General features: G+C 41.0%; 1 protein-coding gene and 1 pseudogene across 2 annotated transcripts in view; one reads left to right on the top strand and one right to left on the bottom strand.

Annotated features, from left to right (window-relative positions):
• Positions 1 to 19,552, bottom strand: part of LOC122709537 — a 28,243-nt pseudogene extending 8,691 nt beyond the window's left edge.
• ANK3 (ankyrin 3) overlaps positions 1 to 25,735 on the top strand; it is a 365,593-nt gene that overhangs the window by 182,515 nt on the left and 157,343 nt on the right. For both annotated transcript variants that reach the window (XM_043926997.1, XM_043926998.1), the window contains exons 10-17: positions 4,662 to 4,859; positions 6,793 to 6,891; positions 9,361 to 9,459; positions 11,776 to 11,874; positions 15,211 to 15,408; positions 17,008 to 17,106; positions 17,379 to 17,477; positions 25,165 to 25,362. In XM_043926997.1, coding sequence (XP_043782932.1) covers positions 4,662 to 4,859; positions 6,793 to 6,891; positions 9,361 to 9,459; positions 11,776 to 11,874; positions 15,211 to 15,408; positions 17,008 to 17,106; positions 17,379 to 17,477; positions 25,165 to 25,362 — 1,089 coding nt within the window. The remainder of the gene's footprint in view (positions 1 to 4,661; positions 4,860 to 6,792; positions 6,892 to 9,360; positions 9,460 to 11,775; positions 11,875 to 15,210; positions 15,409 to 17,007; positions 17,107 to 17,378; positions 17,478 to 25,164; positions 25,363 to 25,735) is intronic.

Raw genomic sequence — 25,735 nt, 5'->3', positions numbered from 1 at the left:
ATCTTTCTCCTCCTATTGTTCATCTCATTGTGTATTTGGCTTTTTTTCCTAAGAAATCTCGATTATTTTTGATGTTTTTAATATGCAAGAACATTTTCTTGTCCTCTGAGAGCTTCTTTTCTTAAAGCATCCAGTTCTTGTTTTACAGATGCAATACATTCTGTTGCCTTTCAGAAAACATTTAAGATGACTTTTCTTTAAATTCTTTCACCTCTCATCTGTCCCTAACTCCTCAGATTTCTTTTTATCTCTTTGTTGGCTTTGTCTCTCTCTTTTGTGATGGGAGTTTCGCCCCATGAGTGCCACAGGCAGGGCTCCTTTCAGGTGGATCAGAGAGGTCCCTAATGTCTAGGATTCTTCCTTATTCTGAGTGCCTGTTCTGAATCAGAGCCTAACCACTGCCCTCTGCTCAGCCTTGGGCCCAGAGTCCAGAATCTCCAGAGATTTAATTCCTGGTTTCCTGCAAGGCACAGCGGGGAAGTCATTTGGTTTTGTTGGGTTGGAAGGACCAATAGACCTGACAGTTCCATAGGCAGACAAACCAATCAAGCTTTTGGTCCCAAGCCTCATCTTTATCCCCCAAGGTACTACGTTTCCATGTTGACACCTTTTGAACATTTGGGAGGTTAAAGCCATTCTCTTCACTGTACACTGTAGTATGCTGGAGCCACATGGTGGAACCTATTATGTACATCTCTTCCTAATTCCATATTCAGTAACACCATGTTGATAGCTTGACATAGGTCATAGTGTAGAGGTCTTTACACAGTGCAAATTGGCAAACACTACCTATTTTCATAGAGCTATCGTGAGACATTTACCAGCATACCACAGGTTATACCTTTCACCAGGCACTTAGGTGTCAGCCTTCTCCTTTTTGCTGGATAAGCTAACACACTTAAAATCTCTTCTCATATTCTAAAGTTGTAGACATCACACATATGTTTTTGTTTTCTTTCCCATTGTGTGACTGTGTGGGCGTGCCACACACATACGTGTGTGTGCCCCATGGATTCTGTCTTTTAATTCCATTCATGTTTTTCAGTGGAGCTTGTGAAAGGATGGATAAACACACACATCACTTCTACCATGTTTATCCAGAAGTCCCCATGCCCACTACACTGAGAAGTCCTTCCCAGAATCTGACCACCTCTTTGCCTCTTCTCTGGTCCTCACCATCTCCAGCCAAGCAGCCTCCTTCCACTTCCTATAATACACCAAGACTGTTCTCATTTCCTGTTCCCTCAGACTGAACTTTCTCAGTCTGTCCCAGATCTCTGTAGTCTTCACCTATTTCTCAGCTCAGATGTCATCTTCTCAGAGAGATCTTCTTAGTTTCTTTACTTGTTTGCTATCTCTTTCTTCAATGAAATGAAAACAAGAACTTTGTCTTATATTCAGTGTGATTCCCCAAGCACCTCAATCAACACCTGTTACCTAGGAGACCTTCACCAAATATTTGTCAAATAAATATTAAGTGGATGAATGCATTCTGAACTTTAAGACCATCTCTCTAAATCTTCAAGACTTCCATCTTTCTGAGCTAAGAAAAACCATCACACTGGACCCATGTTTTTAGCTTGATGAGGTGCTATATATATGTAATAAGGTCCCTTTCCACAAGGCAGATGGTGTTTCTTTCTGGTGCTTCCCCAGTGACCTATAAGTTACCCATTCAGAGGTGGTGGTTTTGTGTATCGTTAGAGAGTTTGCTTCTTTTTGTGACACTGCCACCCATTTCTAATCTTAACTAAGTCATTTGTCCTCTCAGAGTTTGTTTCTTTGTTTGCTTCCTGTTTTCCTCTAAGGCTGTATCAACACACAAAGCAGAGGGATTTTTGGCAGGAAATAAACAAGTGCATATGCTCCTGGGTGGCAGTGTCTCAAGTGAGAAGTGTTCCCATTCTTTGTTGCACCTTAGTTTCTACTTTGGTTCAAGATGTTGAAGTGGAATTTTTTAGGCAAAAATATCCTGATTGACTGGCCATGTATGGAGGTTTTAAATTTACATAGTTATTTATGGAGCTCTTTCTGTGTAGACAAGGCTCTCTGTTGGGCAGTATGGGGAAATTTTAACCCATGAAACTCTTGCTTTCAAGAAACACAAATAGTTAAAATACATAATGGGGTGTGTGAATGACGCCATGAGTGTGGTCAAAGGAAAACTTGCTTTTATGCCCCCTTAAACTGTTGTTTTATGTTATTTATAAATAAATTAGGGGAATTTAACTTGGCCTAGAAGATTCAGAAATCATCAGTGCATATTTAGTGTATCATTATTTTGAAAGTTCAGTGATGATGATTTTTTTTGGAAACTAAATTTACTGTCACTGTTCCCCCCACATAGGTTAAACCAGGTTATATTAATTACTAAAGCCTCTCTTGATAACTGGATTCTCTGGAAATTTCCCCAGGCTGCTCCATGTTGCCCCCACATTTAAAGGAAGCATGCCTGAAAAGACTGATATCTATCTAATACCTTGCTTTTGCCTGTGTTGAGAAACATGTACTGAATGCTAAGTGTCATGCTAAGCCTTTTTAAAGGTTTTATTTACCTGGTACCCTACTCATGCCTTCTCTCAGCAATCTAAATGAATGTGTTACTTACTGTCTACGATGACCTGTCGTTGAACCCAGTTAATTGAATATTAGTCAGTTTGTCAGAGGCTTGCCTTTCCTTGTTGTAAACACGTGGGGGCACCAGATTGATGGAAAAGGGAAAAGTTGTCCTTTCTACACTGATGTGAGAAGAGATGTGCTGTATTTAGATCTTTCTTAAAAATTGATCAAGTCAATAATAAGTATTAGTAATATAGAATTAGCAAATAAAAATCAATCTAGTGAATACCAGTCTGTCCCTGCCTTTATTTTATCCTTTTCAGTCTTAAATAGTTCAGTTCAATTCAGTTCAGTTGCTCAGTCATGTCTGACTCTTTGCGACCCCATGGACTGCAGCACGCCAGGCCTCCCTGTCCATCACCAACTCCCAGAGTTCACTCAAACTCATGTCCATTAAGTCAGTGATGCCATCCAACCATCTCATCCTCTGTTGTCCCCTTCTCCTTCTGCCTTCAATCTTTCCCAGCATTAGGGTCTTTTCAAATGAGTCAGTTCTTCACATCAGGTAGTCAAAGTATTGGAGTTTCAGTTTCCACATCAGTCCTTCCAATGAGTATTCAGGACTGATCTCCTTTAGGATGGACCGGTTGGATCTTCTTGCAGTCCAAGGGACTCTCAAGAGTCTTCTCCAACACCACAGTTCAAAAGCATCAATTCTTCAGCACTCAGCTTTCTTCACTGTCCCAACTCTCACATCCATACTTGACTACTGGAAAAACCATAGTCTTGACTAGATGGCCCTTTGTTGGCAAAGTAATGTTTCTGCTTTTTAATATGCTGTCTAGGTTGGCCATAACTTCCCTTCCAGCGAGTAAGCATCTTTTAATTTCATGGCTGCAGTCACCATCTGCAGTGATTTTGGAGCCCCCAAAAATAAAGTCTGACACTCTTTCCAGTTTCCCCATCTATTTCCCATGAAGTGATGGGACCAGATGCCATGATCTTAGTTTTCTGAATGTTGAACTTTAAGCCAACTTTTTCACTCTCCTCTTTCACTTTCATCAAGAGGCTCTTTAGTTCTTCACTTTCTGTCATAAGGGTGGTGTCATCTGCATATCTGAGGTTATTGATATTTCTCCCGGCAATCTTGATTCCAGCTTGTGCTTCTTCCAGCCCAGCGTTTCTCATGATGTACTCTGCATATAAGTTAAATAAGCAGAATGACAATATACAGCCTTGATGTACTCTTTTTCCTATTTGGAACCAGTCTGTTGTTCCATGTCCAGTTCTAACTGTTGCTTCCTGACCTGCATAGAGATTTCTCAGGACGCAGCTCAGGTGGTCTGGTATTCCCATCTCTTGAAGAATTTTCCACGGTTTGTTGTGATCCACACAGTCAGAATTCCATTTCACTGGGGATGCAATTAGTAGTGGCCCTTAGTGCAGTTTACACTGTTTTTATCTTTTCAAGTCATGGAAAATCTTGTTATTACAAAATTTTCAAACATGTGCAGAAAAAATAGCAAAATAAAGCCCTCAGTGCACATTAGTCAGCTTCCTGATTCACAGCATGTGGGCCGTGTGCTTGCTCTCCACCAGCAACTACTCCCTGGACCTCAATATCCATGCATTCTTTCATAGTGAACCCTCTCTCACCAGTAAACACTTCAATACATCATGTCTAAGAGCTGAGGACTCTTTATCTTCTGAATAACCCGAATACGTCCCAACTAATAATCATTTCTTCTATATCGTCAAATAGCCAGACTTAAGATTTTCCTGATAGTATTATCATTTTGTCTACATTTCATTTGCAGTTTGATAGCATGAAGAGATTTCCACTGGCCAAATGTCACACCATTTTTAAATTCGAGAAAGAAATTATCTTTGAAATTTTATTTTCGATTGATATAAGACATGGGAAGACTAGTTTGGAAAGGAACTGCAGTTCAAAACAGTTGTCGTAAAATCTTTTCAAAAGAGATGGTATTTCCATGTGTAAATCTCGGGTTTTCATCTGTTCATATTTGTACTACGTTTTTTGGGGCCCATTTGCAAATGAAAGATAAAACAGTCAACTCCACTTTTCTTCTGTGTTCCAGAATGGACTGTCTCCACTGCACATGGCTACACAGGGGGATCATTTAAACTGTGTCCAGCTTCTCCTCCAGCATAATGTTCCTGTGGATGACGTCACCAATGACTACCTGACCGCCCTGCACGTAGCTGCCCACTGTGGCCATTACAAAGTCGCCAAGGTTCTCTTGGACAAGAAAGCTAATCCCAACGCCAAAGCCCTGGTGAGTGGCTCAGCTCACAAGTCCAGCCTATGTTGTCTTGCTGACCACATGCTACCCCTACATGCAAAGGGACTCTTTTTCAGCAGGTGAAAATGGAAGGTCTAGTTTAGTAAAGTATATACTTCTTGTCAACCTTCAAGTAGCCTTCTTGTAAATTTATAAACCCTTTTATTTCCAACATAAGCAAGGCTGGTGAGGCTGATTTAAATCATTAGCCTCTTTATAGTCACATTTCTGATTCTCTTATGTAAATAAACCCAAAGACTGTACAAGTACAAAAAGACTGAGTTGGTCAACTTATCTTCTGGTAGGTAAAGTGATAACTCTGTGAATTAAAAGTTTTTTCTGAGATCTAAAAATATGAGGCAAATGATAAAAAATAAACCTTGAACGTGAAAAGTCTAGGAATTTGTGAGTGGAAATCTGATATGATATTAACCATGTAAGGTAATGAAATATCACCTGTCATCTTCTTTTCATTGAGATGCAAATCAAAATTTTGATCTAGTTTTGTAGTCTTAACTCCTAGAATGATTTGCTATTTTAACCTTGAGCTTTATTATATAATTTGGTTTTCACAATGATATTTGTTGAATTTGTTGTCTTTAGAAAAATAAATGCCCCAATTTAGTAAGCTGTTTAAATTTAGTTCAGAAGAAACACTCATGTTTAGGAAAAAAATACGTCACCAAATGCTAGGGAAAACCTATGTTTACTAGCAATTTTGCGGTCAGGGCTGTCATGTGATCAACCATTTTAGGAAGGGGCTCTGCTCCCTTACAACTCATCACCTCTGGCAGTCTGTGGGCTCTGAAATTTGGAGTGGCCAGGAAAGAATGGGCAGGAAGGAGCCCTTCAGACCCTGGGCAGCTCCATGGCCTTTGTAATTCTAAAGGCTTTTCCTGGAGCAGCATTTTAAGAGCTGCTTACTGGCCCAGGATATCGCACGTATCTTTGAATTCTGAGAAGGGAGGAAAAGAAATGAGCAGCCATGACTCATTTTTCCATACAAGAAAAGAAGCCTTACAACAGGGTGTGGGCTCTGACCCTCATTTTCCTCTGACTCTGAAGATTTCACAACAGAAGGCAACGGTTATGGAGGTTGTAGCCTGTCATCCTAGGATGGACTATGGCCTGGTAAGTGGTCTCAAAACCTCCCCAGAAGCACCTGCAGTTTTCGTGATGCATCCTGAGAGTCTGCAGTTCTCTGTGCTGACAAAAATATGCCCCATGGTCTCACTTAGCAGGTAGTACGGCTAGGTAGGTAATTTGTTAAAAACCAAGTTCCTTTATTTGATTAAATATTAAACCAAATGTTCTAACTAATGTTGAGTTGTTTAACTTTTTGCTCCCTTGGACAAATTTTTGGCCCAGATGTTTTTAGTCTGTGTTTTTGAGGTGAAGGAGGGACATATTTAGAAGGGTAAATTCCAGACTAAAATAATCTAAAAAGATGAATGAGTGACTTCCCTGGCAGTCCAGTGGTTAAGACTTCACCTTCCAAAGTGGGGGATGCAGGTGTGATCCCTGCTCAGGGAGCTAAGATCTCACATCCTTGCAGCCAAAAAACTAAAGCATAAAGTAGAAGCAATATTGTAACAAATTCAGTAAAGACTTTAAAAAAAATGGTTCACATCAAAAAAATCTTTAAAAAATTTAAAAAGATGCATGACCATTTTGCCTTAACTACCGAGAACCTATGACCAAAATTTGCTGCCTGTTCATGATTATCAGGGCACGTTGGGTTCCTGGGAGCAGGTAGACTACCTGTGCTTCCAGAAAAGAACCTATATTCAATTATTTTTGTTCTCATTGTTTTTTGCTCATTTCCAAATCTTTACAGACATCACTTTTGCAGAGGTATTTTATTGTGTACAGGAAGTGGATCTCAATGGAATGTAATCAAATAGGTCTGTGTCTTTTTCTGTTGCAGAATGGCTTTACCCCTCTTCACATTGCCTGCAAGAAGAATCGAATTAAAGTGATGGAACTCCTTCTAAAACACGGTGCATCCATCCAAGCTGTAACCGAGGTGAGGAGAGGAGGATTTCTGGGGTTCCTCATGTATAGCCTCAGCAGCCAGAGTCCCAGTACCCTCCCTGACGACCAGCTAGTTGTACAGTGTGTGGTTGTCATAGCACTTTCTGAACCCTTCCCGAAAGGGCTGCCAGTTCTTAGGAGAGCAGACAAGAGTGTGGGAGGAGAGTGCAAATACTCAGTACAACGCCATAGCCAGAAGCATAACCCGAACACATGCATCGTGCTGGCGGGGTGCCATCGCCAAGTATAATTTACGTGAAATCCTTTAATGCAGTGCTTCTCAAGCCCTGTGTGGGGGTGGATTCGCCCCGCCCTGAGGCACTTGGCTGTCTGGGAAAGTCTCTCGTCTTCGCAACTGGATGGTGCTACTGGCATCTAGTGGCGAGAGGCCAGAGTTGCAACGAAATATTTTACTGCGTGCAGCCCAGCCTCCAACAACAGAGGATTATCACATGTGCCACGGTGGATTGCTCTCTGGGAAAACTCAGAATTAATGAAACACAGAGTTTCTGAAGTTAGTAAAAGGGTAGCTCTAGGTTTCTTTCATATAAAGCGACACAGAACTCAGAGAAGCCATCTATTGGGATCAGGGCTGAGCCTGCAACAAGGAAAACTGAGTCTGGCATCCACCCTCCAGACTTACCCATCCCCCACCCACCTGTAGCATTCTGGTCCCCTTGAATTTTAGCCATTGGCTTTCCCTAGACTGGACTCCCTTTGTTCACCCCGCATCTCCATACCCTCCATGTATCACCCGCCTCCAGGCTAGTCCTGCATGTCTTTGAGGACCACATCTGGGGCCACCTTCTCCAGGAGTCCTCCCCTAACCCTTGATCTGGTCCCGGAGCTCTTTCTCGGGACCATCACCGCATCCTAGGTGTATTTCCATCAAAGCGCTTATCCAGCACTTGTCCAACTGGCTTACTTATGACCCAGTCACACTCCCCACCCTCTGCCACCCCAAAACTGCAGGCTCCACCAAGGCAGGCCTGACTCTTACTGATCTTAATGTACTCACAACATGGTAGATTCCATAGTAGATCATCCAATAAAGGTTTGTTGAATGTATCATTAAAGACTCTAGAATTTGAAGCAAATGTAGACACTAAGGTTTAATCTAGTCATTGCTGCTTTGCCTCAGTTTCTTATCCAGAAATGAATTATTTACCTTGATTTCTAACCTTCTCAACTTTAAAATACTAAATGATGGAAAATATTAATACTGATTTGCTCTTTTATGAGTTTTCTGGCTCCCTGGTAGGCACCCAGTTATTCCAATTAGAAAAGAGTAAGTTTATTCTCAGTGCATGGCAGCCCTTTTTAGAGATTTTGATGGACTCTGGAATAAAAGGAGATTTCTGACTGGTGTCTAAGTAAGAGTCCAGAGACGCCAGCCTGCGGTGGTAAGTTCCACTGTCAGCTCTGTTGCTCCCTGAGGGCTTAGAAAGGCGGTGCGGACAATGTCCTAATTAGACTTTGCCTGCCAGAGGGAAGAAGCACCAAATTAAAACACAATTCTCCTTCCTCTTGTTTTCCTCAGTTCCCACTACTTGAAGTCTGACAACTAGAATTCTTGTCTTCTGTCTCCCTTTCATTGTATAGAGTTCCTTACACATCTTTTTTGACATTACTCAAATTTCAGTTGAAATTAGTTGTCTTCTTCTCTCTCAGCTTTTTTCTGGCTATATTAAATATTTTTTTCAAGTTATGATGTTCATGGTGTAAGTGAAATTAAATCCTGAAACATTTAAAATGGAATCATTTTATACAAGAAGAACCAGTGTTTTGAGGTACGTGTGTACGTAGGACTTTGAAGCACACAAAAAAAATGAAGGTCTAATCTAGTGACCATTGTTATATTTGCCTTAATTATATCACTTTATAATACTCAGAAAGTTAAAAATTTTAATGATTGAGACCTTTAATGCTTATCTGCTCATTTCTTAGAGGGATGGCTTTGTGTTCCGACCTGCTCTTTCATGTATAATACAATCAGTTATTCTGAGTACATGAGAACCCTTATTAAAGGACAGAATAGGATCTGAAAAAAAAGTTGACTTTTTTGCTACTGTATGTGTAATCACACACATGCATACACACACGCAAACATATCCATGTAGATAAGGAAGATTTAATAAAGGGAAAAACCTTCAAGGTATTTCTGTCTAAAGTTTTCTTCATAGAGCTGTATAAGATGTATGAAATAAGTCTTCAATAGTTATGACATAAGCCTTTCATAATCATGGAACCTGCTTTAGGGAAATGATTATTGGTACATTTGCCATATAGAATCTAAGGCATGGTGGTGATGTCTTGATGTTTTCTGATCTGATCAGTAAATTGGTTGTCTTAATATTGAAAGGATGGATGGATAAAATTGCAGCCAGGCAGACAGATAAGCAGGCGGACAAATCGTTTTGAAAATAAGCCAACAAGCTGACATTTCCCTTTTCTCCTCCAGTCGGGCCTTACCCCAATCCATGTTGCTGCCTTCATGGGGCATGTAAATATCGTGTCACAACTAATGCATCATGGAGCCTCACCAAATACCACTAACGTGGTAAGTATCCTTTGAACAAAGTAGGTCCAATTGTGAGTATTTTTGAAACTGGAAAAGATTACTCTCAATCTACTTATTTTTTGTTGTAAGTAAATTAATTACTATTTAACTTGACTACTTAAAAGGACAGAATTTTGAGAATACCTGTGGTTTCCTTTACTTCAAAGGCAAGATCCATTCAGTAACTGAAGTGAAGTGAAGTGAAGTCGCTTAGTCGTGTCTGACTCTTTGCGACCCCATGGACTGTAGCCTACCAGGATCCTCAGTCCAGGGGATCTTCCTGACCCAGGGATCAAACCCAGGTCTCCTGCATTGTAGGCAGACGCTTTACTGTCTGAGCTACCAGGGAAGCCCAGTCACTAACTGGTCACAAATTGTTAAGACTTAGGGGCTGTGTAGATTACTACTGAATATTATACTTCAAAAAATAAAGTTTTCTGGAAAGGGAGAGTTTTCTTTTTCAATAGAAGCATTAAGAAGTGTTTCATGCATTGTCGGACCTAGAGATTATCATACTAAGCGAAGTAAGAAAGAGAAAGACAAATACCATATGATTTCACTTATATGTGCAGTCTAAAATATGACACAAATGAACCTATCTATGAAGCAGAAGCGGACTCACAGACATAGAGAACAGACCTGTGGTTGCCAAGGGGGAGCAGGATTGGGAGGGAAGGCTTGGGAGTTTGGAATTAACAAATAAAAGCTATTTATATAAAATGGATAAACAAGGTCATACATACAGTGCAGGGAATTATATTCAATATCCTGTGATAAACCGTAATGAAAAGAATATATATATATATATATATATGTATAACTGATTCAAACTTGGCCGTACAGCAGAAATTAGCACAACCTTGTATATCAACTATACTTCAGTAAAATTAAAACAGATAAGAAGTATTTCATGCTGAGAAAGTAGTTCCAACACTCTCCTTACTGTGATTTCAAGTAACTTCGAAGTAATTTCTCTTTAGTGTGTTTGATATCGTGTCACAAACCCATGGAACATAGTAAATGTCAAAGGAGTAGCTTATTACTCTCGATCTGCATGTGGCCCTTGACCTTGTTTTGTAGGATTTTAAGTTTAACATCCTAATAATATTGGCACCCCAGACACAAGCATAGGGATGTTAGTTGGATTCATGGGCACTAAAGAAATAAAAGTAAAACGAACAACATGCTGGCACAGACAGGGTAAACCCTAAGACCCTGTGCCTCTACCCTGAGGGCAGACGTCCAGTGAGGCTCTGTCTTCCCGCAGCTGGGCTTAGCACATCCACAAGATAGAAGCAGACCAGATCCCAGCTGAATGCAATCTTCCCTGGTACTTATGCCAGGGAGAGAGTGTTTTCCTTTACAAACAGAACACTGGGTAACATGGTCAGCTCCATCCTCAGAACCTTTCCAGAAATAACAGCAGCAAGTTCCATGTGAACCATATCCCTGCATATCCTTCCACGGAGATGAATATCCTACAAAGCAAAGCAAAATTTATAAAAGTAATTTAAAAGTGGGCATCACTTCTGTGTGGAAGAGTATATTTGATTTTAACATTTTGATCCATGTGTGTTTTCTATGTTGTTTCATTTTTTAAAAATGAGATCATCTGAATTAAAGTCTACTTGCTGAAAAGCAGCAGAGGTGGGGAAAGTCCAGTGACAAAGAAAATAATCCCTTGGGATAATGCTCAAAGAATAGGATAATGACCTGTTGAGATAAAGCAGGGAATGCAAACCAAGGACATGTCGTATCTGGCCTTCGGTTTATTTTGTGTTGCTTATGCAGCACTTTTTGCTTTGTTTTGAACTCTGATTTTTTGCCCAACACTCTAGAAATGTACACAGATATCCCAGACTGCTACTATTTTTGAAAAATAGAAAGGTGAGGCATGATACAACTGGCATCCCAAAGATTTACTGCTGCAGTCTGCCCATGCCAGGTAGGGGTGCCTCCCTCGAGCAGGACAGGACCTGGCCTCCCTCCAAGAACACGCTCCACCTGCTCCCTTTACTCATTCAGTCTCCTGCTTGGTCCTGTTGCATTTGCCTCTGAACCCCAGTGACGCGGCATTGTAGATTACTGAGTTTCCAATCCTGCCGTGCTCCGTGGACTTCACGCTGAAGTTGTCTATCGTCGGCCAGGCTCCTGGGCAATTCTTGTGCATTTCATTTCCCTTCTTCCCTATTTTCAGTAAGAAAGTGCTTGGGACTACTTTTTATTTAAATCAAAACCTCCATCACAAACTTTATGTAAAGAAAATATGCCAGTCTTTAGAGCTGTCTTTAACTCACTTTGGCTCCTGTTCCCCAGAGAGGAGAGACAGCCCTGCACATGGCAGCTCGGTCCGGTCAGGCTGAAGTCGTGCGGTATCTGGTGCAAGATGGAGCTCAGGTAGAAGCTAAAGCTAAGGTATGTGCCACGCGTGCTTTGTTTGCTACCAAGAGAAGAAATGATTTTAATAAAACCTTTAAACATATCCATGCTCTCTTCCAGGATCACTCTTCTAGAGTAATGACCACCACCAGTGACAAAAGTCTCTACCCCAGGGATGTTGAAAACATCCCTTTGCTCCCCATGTCCACTCAATTATTTAACAAAATGAAATAGAACAAGAGCTTTGTGCCAGAAGGAACTCTGTGTCCTTGGCACATTGCTCATCCCTAACAACTTAGAAACCAAGCCTAGAATTGGCCCAGAGTGGTTTGCACTCTGTGAAGAGAGGCTCGTGCACAAAGTTTCTAGCACAGGCATAGTTTGGAAGCACAACTGAGTTCTTTTGGTTGACTTAGATGTCAGCCATCACAGCCACAAAAGGGTAAGGGGAGTTTTAAGTTTTCCTCCAGGGCTTCCCTGGTGGCTCAATGGTAATGAATCCACCTGCCAGTGCCGGAGACTCAGGTTTGATCCTTAGGTCGGGAAGATCCCTTGGAGAAGGGAATGGCAACCCACTCCAGTATTCTTGTCTGGGAAATCCCATGGACACAGGAGCCTGGCGGGCTACAGTCCATGGGGTTGCTAAGAGCTGGACATGACTTAGCAAGTAAACAGCAACAGCACAATATTTTCTCCACAAGTTGTGAATCCATAAACTCTGAGACTTGGTCAGAGTTGTTCATGGAACATAGAATATAGAAGAAGGTCAGGACTGAGTTTGAATGCGTCATTCTCTGCCTGGCATTTACCCACCAGAAGAAACTTGCTGTCACTATCTGTCTGCATAGTTGGTCTAGTTATCAAATGGCAATTTTGGTCAGGAATCATAGATACATAAATACCTAAGGCATTTAATTTTAGCCCTTCAATATACAAATGTACATCTATTTGTCATTTATGTATACACTTTGCAGTTTCTAGTTTGGGGTTACATGGAGAGGAAACTGAAGCATTTGTGAAGCAGTCTGAGTATAGAATATTCCTCGACTTTTAACATTGTCCTCCAGTATATCCAGTTCTCCTGCATGCATGCAAGCCAAGTCGCTTCAATCATGTCCAACTCTTCTCAACCCTATGAACTGTAGCCTGCTAGGCTCCTCTGTCCATGGGATTCTCCAGGCAAGAATACTGGAGTGGGTTGCCATGCCCTCTTCTAGGGGATCTCCCCAACCCAGGGATCCAACCCGTGTCTCTTTCATCTCCTGCATTAGCAGATGTGTTCTTTACCACTAGCACCACCTGGGAAGCCCATTCAGCTCTCCTACCCATATCTAATATGACCATAATTGGTATTTATCAACTTCTACCAAGGCTCTCCAAGGCTTTTACCTTAGTATTCTTAGGGGAAAATAAAGCCTTTCCTTTCATGCTTGTATTTTACCTGTTAAGAGTTATGTTTCTTTATAATTAATATATTTTTATATTTATAAAATATATTTTCATATTTAAAAATATATTTATAAAAATATAAAAATAGTTATATTTTAACTATGTAAATATATAGTTAAAGTAATTAATACAAATATAGTACAAACTGGTAAAATAGTATAAACACATTAGTGTAAGAACAAAGACAACTAGGTCTTTGTAAACGTACAGTCCACATGTGGGTGCAAAGACGGCGATGTTCTAGGCAGCAGACCATAACCTTGAGTGTCCAATGTACTGTGGTGTCAGTTGGCAGATTGTACAGATGACCTAGAAACAAAGCTTAGCAAACTTTCTGTCAAGTATCTAATCGTAAATATTTTAGGCTTCTCAGTATACACAGTCTCTGTCATAGCCACTCACCTCTGTTGTTACAGAACAAAAGCAGTGATAGACGGTACATAATTTAATACATCAGCAGATGGACAAGACTGTGTTTCAATAAAACTTTATTAATAAACACAAGTGGCAGCTGGATTTGGCCCCTAGATTTTGCTGTTCTGACCCCTGATCTAAAGGATGTTGGTTAATCTGCTAAACCAGTTAAGTGGAATGGTTAAGAGATGCTGTACTCTACCATTACAAGAAACCTCACATTTTTGAGTGTTGTTACATATGAAGCATGTCATCTAAGAAATGGTTTAACCTACAAACTGAAATTGACCATAAGATTTTTAGTTATTTTGTTAAAGAGACAGTATGCATCAGCCAGACTGCCTGGGTTTGAATCTTTGTCGTCATTTACGAGCCATGTAACACTGGGCAAGTTAACATTTCTGTGCCCCATTCCCTTCTCTAGTTTCCTCATATACAAAATGGGAATAATGACAGTTGTAACTGATAGAGTTGCTGTGATGATGAATGAATTAATGCAAGTGGAGTACCTAGTACAGAGCCTGGGGCATGCACACTCTCAGCTGATGTTTAACGGTGATCGTGGCAGTAGTAGAGTTATGTGAGATTTTTCGTTTTAGCAATTATCTCTTTCTGTTTTTGGTGTTTCTGTTCTTCCCTGTGGCATCTCCGCTAACTGCTCATGCTTCCTACTCGTTACATAGACCCTCTGCTTTGACCTTGACCCTCCTTTTACTTGCCTTTGCAAAGCAGTGTCCTGTGCTCCAGCCTTACCTGTCTGCTTGACCTACCTAAAGTGTTGGCCTGGACCTGTTCACGTTCTAGTAGGGGATTTCTCTCCAGAGAGCATCTTTGGGCAAATGAGGAAATGATGTACCTCCAATGTGAGGATAAGGCCCTCAGGGTGCAGGACTTATGAGTGCCTCATGTCCTTGGGTGAACTGTAATAGGGGGCCCTCCATTCCAGGCCAATGCAGCTTATGCCAGGATGACAACTCGGCAAGCAGAGGAAAAACTGGTTATCAGCCCTCATCAGACCTCTCGGCCGGGAGCCTTCCTCAACCATCCTGATTACCCCCATCTCCCCACTTTTGATTGTGGGAAGGCAGCACCAATAGAATAATTCATTCTCAATGAGTGTGTGATAACTGGTGGAGGTTATCCCTCCCAGGTATTTCAGTTTCCCCAGGATACATTTCCTTATGTCCCCTCTCCCACCAAAAAAGAATCATTAGAGGTGAAAAAAATTGATAAAGTATAGCAGGGATAAGTGAGTGGGGATGATTTCTTAAAAGAAATGCCTTTCACAATTCTCATTCTAATAGGTTACTCAAAGGGTATTTAAGATGCTTAAATCCACCATCATCACCTTTCTGAAACTTAAAGAAAAAGATAAATGGGGTTCTTTTTAGTATTGTGTCAGAGTTGAACGTAGCCTCTCATACCAAGCAGCGAAGTTTGCTGTATTTTTCAGGACAGCACCATTGTTTTCTCAGTTCATCAGACCTGCATTCTTACCTTGCCCTTTAGGATGACCAAACCCCACTCCACATTTCTGCCCGACTGGGGAAAGCAGATATAGTACAGCAGTTGTTGCAGCAAGGAGCATCTCCAAACGCAGCGACAACTTCGGGGTACACCCCACTGCACCTTGCCGCGCGAGAGGGACATGAGGACGTCGCAGCGTTCCTTTTGGATCATGGCGCATCTTTATCTATAACGACAAAGGTAAGAAAGTCAGTCTTAGAATCCTGCTGTGTCCCCCAAATACATTCTGTTTATAGTTTCCTGCACAGTAATAGGTAGAAAAGCTGTACAACAGCATATATGCTTGGATCCCGGGATTAACATGACCAGCAAAGTCCTGGGGTGGGGCGGGGTAGCTTGTTGTATGTATATATACCTTACATTTTATTATCTTCTAATGAAGCCTTAGTGATGTCCGGAGTCAGATGTTTCTTGCAAATTATTTGATAGTTTTAAATGGTGCTTTAAAAACATAGCCACAGGTTTCTCTTGCTGAGGCCAGGTCGACAAACCGCATTATCCAGTGGTTTTTATAGTACTTTCAAAGCAGGAGGTAGATTTTTCTTGGTTTGCTGTCATTGCTGCTTTGTTGTTGCTGTCTTTCCTGATTTATGGTTTTTTAAACTCTCAACTCTGATGCCTTGCAGAAATAGCCACCACCCCACCCCTCACCGACACACAGTTGAGAACGCAAAATTTAGAGTTTTTCTTTGATCCTATATAAACCTAGCAAGTGTGATAGCAAGATGACCTGGCCCATGGCATGTCTCAGAAAGCTAGAAACTGATGTTATACTCTCTTATTGAAAGGCAGAGAAGAAGCATTAATGTGTGATCAATGCTGAAGATAATTACAGTATTTACAAATACTTGGAAAATCATCTGAACAAACTATGACTTCTTCAAAATTCACCCCCTGTGATTCTTTAGGCTTTTCAGTAGAGATGCAAGTTCCTGGATCTTACTTAATGTGAGAAAAAAGAGTAATGAGTGATGACGTTTTGAGTGCCCCAGCCCTTCCACCATGCCAGCTGCCCCCTGTCTCTAGATGGTTATAGTCCCATGAGGTCAAATATGTTGATAACCCTCTAGTCCCGGCCTTGTGCTTGGAGCCCTAGTGGTGCATGGTGACTAACTGGTTGATACCCAGATCCTTGTAGGAACTGGAAGTAAGAGAGAGGAGCTACTCAACTCTCGGCCTCCAACTCACGTATTTATTGGGATAGAACCATGTGTTTTGTTTCAGTTCACCTGCAGTAGCTGAGGTATGAGAACCTCTGACTCCTACATGCAAGGACTGGGCTGTATCTTCAGACATGTATTAATATATAGCTGCAGAAATAGAGAAAAGGGTGAAGAGAGGCTCTCTTCTGGTGATGTGAGATTATGGGAGGTTTAGACTTGCCCTGGATTTTTCCAAGCCCTCCAAATCCAAACTGGGCTTGGACCCTGCAACCTATTCTTCCCACAGGATGGAATCCCCATGTGGCCCTTGAATAAGCCTCAGCTCCATCTTTCCAAATTCATCCTTGTCAGATACCTGAGGAGTACCAAGATTAGTGTCTCGTTGTGGCTGAGCCAGCAGAGAGAGAAAGCTTAAATATCCTGCTCATCTTCGTTGAAAAGGAGACTCTTTCACTGTTGTCTACCAGTCTTGATCCTTAAATATAGGCTGCACTGCTCTTCACCATTAGAATAACGCATCAGTTCCAGAAAAGTGATGCCTCTGTATCATTTCTATTGTTACTGTTTTTATGTTTCTCTTATGCTTATGTTATTATTTTTATGGTTCTCTTTTCAGAAAGGATTTACTCCCCTTCATGTGGCAGCAAAATATGGGAAACTTGAAGTAGCCAATCTCCTACTACAGAAAAGTGCATCTCCAGATGCTGCTGGGAAGGTATGAGATCATCGGCCAACATGTAACAGGCCACTCCCATGATAACCACACAAGCGCTTCCTCATATTCACTGACAGCCACCTAAATTGTTAACTAATCCACACTTAAGCGTCATAGGATGAAAAACAACTTCAGAAATAGGAGGTCCAAGTATTGTTGAAACTGGAATGTAAATTACACCTTGTATTGTATCCAATCTAATCCCATCTCCTAAATCTAGGCCTCTGACGTTAAGTCACTTTGACACTTGTTGTTTCTGCACGTGTTTTCAGAGCGGACTAACTCCACTGCATGTAGCTGCACATTATGATAATCAGAAAGTGGCTCTTCTGCTTCTGGACCAAGGAGCCTCACCCCACGCGGCTGCAAAGGTACCTGTCATTCAGCAGCATGAGGAGACTGATGAGCAGTGTCCTCCAGTCTCTTTATGTATATTTACTTTGGCTTCATGTGGAGCACCCCCCTGGTTTAGGCACCACTGAAAGATCATGGGAATATAAGCAGCCTTAGGAAATCTGTGCCTTCAGCTATTTAGTCAACTCATGTAGTAGATGCTCAATAAATATTTTCTTGTCCATTGATACTCCTTGCAAATCTAGGACATTCTAGAGCCTGGGGAAAATTCAGGGAAAAAAGATGAAGTCCTCTTTAGCCAGATTAAAAACATAAATACAGCTTGAAGGAGTAAGAAAGTTCTCATTTGTCAAAGTTATAAAATATGTGTTATATTTTCTGGCCATAAAACATTGCCTTTGAGTGGTTTTTGTGTGTTTAATAAGTCGGGAGGTTTTGCTTATGTGTTGTTATTATTGCTGAGGAGAATCTGTATTCTTTTTTCAATTGATTTTATTGAAATATAGTTGATTTACAATGCTGTGTTAATTTCTGCTGTGCAGCAAAGTGATTCAGTTATATAGATGTATACATTCTTTCTCATATTCTTTTCCATTATAGTTCATCATTGTATATTGAATATAGAATCCTATGCTTTACAGTTAGAGCATCTTTATTCTTAGTGTTAGGTCATTTTTTACCAGTAGACAACAGAGATTTCTCATAAAAGAGATACTCATAGTGAATGGCTTTCTTATGACTCTGGTATTCTAATTTGAGAGGCAAATCATAAAAAGCTTGTTTAAAGATAGGTTAATATAGTTTGAGGGCAGGAGGAGAAGGGGATGACAGAGGATGACATGGTTGGATGGCATCACTGACTCAATGGACAAGAGTTTGAGTAAATTCCCGGAGTTGGTGATGGACAGGGAGGCCTGGCATGCTGCAGTCCATGGGGTCACAAAGAGTCGGACACGACTGAGTAGCTGAACTGAACTGAATATAGTTGTCGTTCCGTTGCTCAGTCATGTCCAACTCTTTGTGACCCCATGGACTGCAGCACGTCAGGCTTCCCTGTCCTTCACCATCTCCCAGAGTTTTCTCAAACTCACGTCCATTGAGTCGGAGATGCCATCCAACCATCTCGTCCTCTGTCGTCCCCTTCTCCTCCTGCCTTCAATCTTTCGCAGCATCAGGGTGTTTTCTTTCTTTCTTTTTTTTTTTTTGATGCCAGCTGAAGAAGCTTTTTTATTACTTTTATGTACAGAAAACTCAATAGTGTACACTCAGCCCAGCTTGGTGGCCAGTTCTTTGGCCTTTGCCTTTTCCAGCTTGGCGATGCGAGCCACTGACTTCAGCCCCAGGACATTGCCTCCCCAGTGACGATGGATCTCATCGTATCTGTCGTTGTAATTGGTTCTGATGGCTTCCACCAGCTTAGCCAGGGCACTCTTGTCCTCCTCACACACTCTTGTTGACTTGTGTGAAGGCTACGGTGGTGCATGTCTTCCTGTGGACCAGGTGCCCCAGCTGGGCCTTGCCCTTGATGATGCAGTAGGGAACCCCCATCTTGCAGCACAGGACAGGCAGGAAGACCATGAGCTCGATGGGATCCACATCATGAGCGATCACCACCAGCTGAGCCTTCTTGTTCTCCACCAGGGTGGTGACAGTGTTGACCTCTGCTCTAAAGACAGGTGGCCTGTTGGTGGGGACGTTGCCTTTGCTGGCGGCTTTCTTCTTAGCTTGGGCCAGCAGCCTCTGCTTCTTCTCTTGCTTTGTCTCTGGTCTGTACTTGTGGGCCAGCTTAAGCAGTTGAGTAGCTGTTTGTCGGTCCAAGGCCTGGGTGAATTGCTTAATTGCAGGAGGCACTTTCAGCTGCTTATAGAGAATAGCCCTTTGCCGCTGCAGCCGGATGTAGCGGGGCCATTTGACAAAGCGGGTGAGGTCCCTCTTGGGTTGGATGTCAACCCAAGATTGGTTGGATGCCAAAATTCTTGGGCCTCTTCTCGAACAGGGGGTTGACCACCTTCTTGGCCTCCTGCTTCTTCACCACGGCCGGGGCTGGGGTCACCTTCTTCCCCTTGGCCTTCTTTCCCTTCGGCATCTTGAAGGGCTGGCGTACAGCAGGGTCTTTTCTAATGAGTCAACTCTTCACATTGGGTGGCCAAAGTACTGCAGCTTTGGCTTCAGCATCAGTCGTTCCAATGAATATTCAGGACTGATTTCCTTTAGGATTGACTGGTTTGATCTTCTTACAGTCCAAGGGACTCTCAAAAGTCTTCTCCAACACCACACAGTTCAAAAGCATCTATTCTTTGGCGCTCAGCCTTCAGTATGGTCCAGCTCTCACATCCGTACATGACTACTGGAAAAACCATAACTTTGACTATATAGATCTTTGTTGGCAAAGTACTGTCTCTGCTTTTTAGTATGCTGTCTAGGTTTGTCATAGCTTTTCTTCCAAGGAGCAAGGATCTTTTAATTTCACTGGTTCTGAGCAGATGGCTATGATCAGAGAACACTAGAATGATATGAACCACAATTTAAAAGCTGTCCCATTCTTTTCCTAAATACTGTTGGTTGAAGGAATGTTTAGCATCCTTCAGGCTTTTTGTATTTGTTATGCTCTTCTATTTGGGGGCAGCTGTAGTGTTCTCCTTTAAACTGAGTGTTTAGATCACATCTCTTGTGCACACAAATCAAAGAACTTGAGCTGTTATAGATTACTTTGGGTACTTTCAGGGAGAAAGTATTCACGTGTTTTCTCCATTTCTCCAAATGCAATCTTTGGCAAGTATTTCTCTTCAGAACTTCTTTTCCTATAATTCTCAGTCATCTCTTGCCCCATCCTCTTCAGAATTGTACCCAGTGAACCCTACAATTCAAAATCTAGCCCCCAAACTTCTTTTCATTTGAGTGGCTTTTCTCCATAATTTTTAACCCTGATGTTCTATCATAAAGCCATGAAAAGCAGCATTATTCACAGTAGCCAAAAGGTAGAAGCATCCAAGTGTCCATGGTAGGATAAATGGTTAAACAAAATGTATATACATGCCATGGAATGTTATTCAGTGTTAAGAAGGAAGGGAATTCTGACACATGCTGCAACATGAATGAACATCAGAGATATTGTTTTTGTTTAGCCATTAAGTCATGCCTCACTCTTTGCAACCCCATGGACTGTAGTCCACCAGGCTCCTCTGTCCATGGTATTTCCTAGGTAAGAATACTGGAGTGGGTTGCCATGTCCTCCTCTAGGGTATCTTCCCGACCCAGGGATTGAACCCACATCTCCTGCATTGGCAGGCGGATTCTTTACTGCTGGGCCCACAGGGAAGCCTCAGAGATATGCTGAGTGAAATAAGCTAGACACGTCAAAACACTGTATGATTTCATGTAAAAACAGAAAGTAGAATGCTGGTTGCCAGGGGCTGAGTAGAAGAAGGACTGGGGAGTTAGTGTTTAGTGGGTGGAGTTTCAGTTTAGAGATGGATAGTGATAGTGAACGGAGAACAATATGAATGTACTTAATGCCCTTGACTGTACACTTAAAAATGGTTACAATGGTAAGTTTTATGTCATGTATATTTTACCACAATTTTTAAAATGAGAAAAATTTGCAATGAAATTTGATAGTTATCTATTTCACTTTTTTTTTTTTCACTTTTTTATTTTCATAAGTTTTTGAACCTGGGCCATTTTTCTTTTAAATACCCTCAGGTTTGTGGTAGGCAACCAGTAAATAATTAATAAGTGAGCTATTCATTCCCCACATGGAGAAATAATTTTGTCACAACTAGTGCTAATCAGTTTAGAATTGACAGAAGGCCTAAGTAATAACTAAAGCAAAATGAGCCCCATCCATCTTTCCATCCACAAGTAACTCTTAAACAGGTCAATAGTTGATATATTCTATTTCCAGTTGATTTCCAGCTTTGTGTTTTTCCATCAAGACTTCATGTTTCCCTATCTGCACAATATCTTTAACAAAGAGTAGAAAAACAGTTCTTTCATTCCTTCTAACAGCCTTTAGCCTTAGGCATATCTTTTATAGTCAGCTGAGCACAGGCTTTCCCAATAGGACATTCATTCTCTTTCCCATAGCCATGAGAGTCTCTGAAATGCCATCTCTTTTGCTTGTCCAACCATCCCTACTTTCTGAGACAGTGATCCTGTTCTGAAGGTTTTTCTCGACTTTGATCCTGAGTAAAAGCCAGTTCTGTCAGTTAGGATTTGGTTCACTTGCTGGAAAAAAAGACCTAGCTACAGTGGTTTAAACTGATGAGGTTCTATTTTTCTTTTGTCATATACAGTCTGGAGGGAGGCAATTATTGATGCTGGTTCAGAGTTTTCAGAGGGTTGAAGATTCTTCAATTTGATTCTTTTTTTGGGTCTGTCTTCCAGATATTGTCACTCATGCTGCCAGGTCCCCCTTTCAAGCAAAAGGCAGTAAAGACAGACAACAGGGCATTCTCAGTAGCTCCACATTTCTCCTTACGTTTCATAGGCTACTTCTTTCTGCAAGGGAAGCTGGGAAATGTAGTCTTCAGCTGGGCACACAGCAAAAGTTATTTTATTAAGGAAGGAGGGAGAATGGATATAGGGGAGGTAAATAGCTGCCGTTAGGGAGCATTTCTGAATTTAAGCATTGCTGAGGAGGGAGGGACAAAAACTCAACAAGCCAATCATGCAGATGGATATGACAGTGGTGACTTCCATGAAACTTCCACAGTTTACATCCTTGGTTTTTAGAGAATATGATGTGTTCTTTTTGCCCTTTCTTTTATAGAATTGCTGGCATATTTTCTTACTCATACATGTCCTAGAAACACAGTGTGACTTTAGGTAATGGAGGACAAAGGAGGGTGCTGAAAAACTAGATTGGTTCCTCTAATCCATTTTATCTAGATCTATTTCCTGAGGCAGGACTTTGTGCTGGAAAGAGGATTGGCTTGAGTTCAGGTGTAACCTAGACACAGATTGTGGAAGGGCTAGTGAGCTGTAACTTACTATTGGTGAGATTTCTCTTTCATAAAATGTACATTATAACTACTGACATGGATCAGTAGAGGTTGTGAAAATTTGAGGGGAATATATAAATATAGTGCTAAACCCACTGTAGTACTCGTGCTTGGAAAATCCTCCTGGACAGAGTCCGTGGGGTCGCAGAGTCCGACATGACTGAATTGATTAAGCGGCAGCAGCAGTGGCGCTAAATATGTTACTTTGCTTATAATTTATATTTACATTTGCTCTTGTTTTTGTTTTTGTTTTGCTCTTGTTTTTATCTTGAAATGCAAAAGGATACATGGCATGTGCTTTGTCCTCTGCATCAAGAAGGAAAAAGTATTAAGATTATTCTTTAGTTCAATCCCCCACTGTTTTATTTCTCTTCTGATAAATATATTTGTCTCCTTTAGTATGACAAATAAGAATCCTTTGTTTCTAGAAATTATAAAAGAGCTTAAGGAATTTAGAAATTTTTATTATAGATCTCAAGATTAATAACTCGTTTATCATTTCAACTATTTCTTAAGTCTTTCTGAGATGAACTATCCATTCTAAAATAATACCCTGAATTGTTTTTCCCTTGCTTTATACTTTTGTTTGTATCTCCGATAAGGAGCTCAGGATAAACCCCTCAGTAATAATGAATAGCTTGTCTAGAGTTGGTGTACCTTACAGAGACACCAGAGCCTCTCTGTTTTGTTTAAGAGCATATGATTTTTTTTTTTTTTTTGGTGGAGTTAAAAGTAATCAAGAGGATTGTCACAATCTCAGAGGATGCTGACTTGCCAGTAGAGGTGAAGCAGTTACTGAACTTGAAGGTTATGTCAGTAGCAAAAGCAAAAAGAGATAAGGTGCATGGTTGGAAGCTGGACTCTGACTTTATCTGTGCCTACCACTCCAGTTAACTAGTGTTAGAATCTTGAATAATCAAGTTTCCTAGCCCTGCTTTGTGAATTTTTCCTTTTCTTCAGGGGTGGGGAGGGCAGTAAAACAGCTCACCCCTTCCTGTCACTCACTGTAGAGCTGGGCTCATTCCAGAGCTCTGTGTTTGGCTCTGAAGACGATCTCTTTAGGGTGTGTCTGAGCAGAGGGCCAAATGCTTCTCAGGTCAGCTGGGGTTTCCAGATGGCAAGAGGTCAAAACTAAAAATAAGATATAAGATCTTCTACCCTGACCCATCCATCTCGCTTGACAGAGGTTGGTTTCAAAAGAGTCTGGAAGTGGCATTTCCACTTCCTGGTTGATATCAGTTGATATCCAACAGCCTAAATCTTCTACAGTTGATTATAGAAAGAATGTTTGTCAAGTGAAAAATGCTGTCACACTAGAAGAAACCAATGACGTAAATATGAGGGTTAATTATAGTAGGCTAGCTGACCAGTGATCCAGCAGCTCCCACTGCCCTCTGAGTTGTTTCTGAACCGTCCATGTGGCTTGGAAAGATTCTGACTGATCTGTTGTCCAGGTTTGGATCATATTCTCAAATAGAAATTCTCTTTGTATTGTATAAGTTCCAATTATTCTTTTTTTCTTTTTCTGTTTTCTTTCTCTAAATCCTCTTGTCTATACCAAAAAAAAAAAAAAATCATTCTAATTTTTCATTGGCATGTTTTATATAATAAGATTCAGGCCTGTGTCAAAATGTAATCTTCCATTTCTCTTCAATGACCGAGAGGCAGGAGCATTCCATGAGGCTGGGGACCTTTCTTTATTAGGACAGAGGACTCTGAGGGCTCTTGAGTCAGCTTATGAACAATTTGGCAAAGGAATTTTGCTTCCTTCCACCTCTGAGCAACAGGGATCAACCAGGAGAAGGAGCCCAGGGTGTTTTGAAAGCTCTAATAAACTTGACCCAAGTCAAAGGATTTGCCAGTCACCGCCAGGCACTGGAGACACCAAAACAAGTTTGGAACAACACTTGCTCTCAACAAATTTGCATTTTAGTAGAAGGAGACAGATGCATGAAGAAGAATGCCACTAAATATATCCAGGATTTAGACTGGAGTCAGTCAAGTTGAGGGGCAGGTGTAAGAGGGGAAGGGGAGGTAAAACACTTCATGGGGGTGTGACCCTTGAGCTGAACTTTCAACTGAAAGATTTTGGCCCCAAGGGCATGTTGTGTTGGAGAAATGAATCCTTGGTAGAGTAAGGCAAGACAGAACCAGGAGCCATATGTTGTTTTGTGGACCAAAACATCTGAAGCATGATGTAGAAACTGGAGTTTCCATAAAGGAGGCCTCAGAGGGGCAAATGGGAGGAGACTACAGTATCTTGTCTACTGTAAAAATAAAAAATTTCAACATGTAAGCAATAGACTACTGAAGGGATTTTAAAGGTAGGATAATGGCCCCTGCTACAGGGGCACCATTTGTTTTCTAGTTGGGTTTTTCTGTCGTTGATACATAAGGCAAATAATTATTGAGCACCTACATACTGTCTGTGCGAGGGATTGCCATCTCCCATTTATAAAACCACTGGTTCTTTGACTCTTGAACTAAACTGTCTGTAGAATGTTTTCCCTATTTAGATATGTGGGCAACACAAGGGAACTACATTAATAACACTCTTGATTTCTCAGTGATTGCTTCCTCGATCATGATTTTTTAAATGGTCAAAGAAAATCATTAGAAAGGGAAACATACTATTTGAAAATGCAATGCACACATTTTTATCTTGTGATTGGACATGTGACCAAGTGATTTGTGTTGACAGAATGGTTATACACCACTGCACATTGCTGCCAAAAAGAACCAGATGGACATAGCAACAACTCTGCTGGAATATGGTGCTGATGCAAATGCAGTTACCCGGCAAGGAATTGCTTCTGTCCATCTTGCAGCTCAGGAAGGACATGTGGACATGGTATCACTGCTCCTCAGCAGAAATGCTAATGTGAACTTGAGCAATAAGGTAACCTTTTTTTTCTCTCTGCAAAGCATACCTTGCAATGAAACCTCACCTCCAGAAAGATCACTAAGAAGTCATGAAAAATTCAAGTCAAATAGAATGTGGAAAGTGTAGTATGCACAAAGATATTTACCAAAATGTTATTTATCATAGGAAAAACTTGAAAAAATGTCTTTAAACAATAAGAGAATACTAAGTCAGTAATTGCAAAGTCATATAAGTGAGTATATATTGCTATAGCCATAAAAATGAAGTCCATAAAATTTTTCTAATAATGTGAAGTTTTTTTTATAATAAGTCAATGGGCAATATTGTGACCTCACCAGAACACAGTAAATAAGAAGCTATAAGCTGTAAATTACAAGTTGTAAGGTGA

The sequence above is a fragment of the Cervus elaphus genome, chromosome 15, assembly GCF_910594005.1.
Source record: "Cervus elaphus chromosome 15, mCerEla1.1, whole genome shotgun sequence".
Lineage (NCBI taxonomy): Eukaryota > Metazoa > Chordata > Mammalia > Artiodactyla > Cervidae > Cervus > Cervus elaphus.
This window is presented reverse-complemented; position numbering and strand designations above follow the sequence as displayed.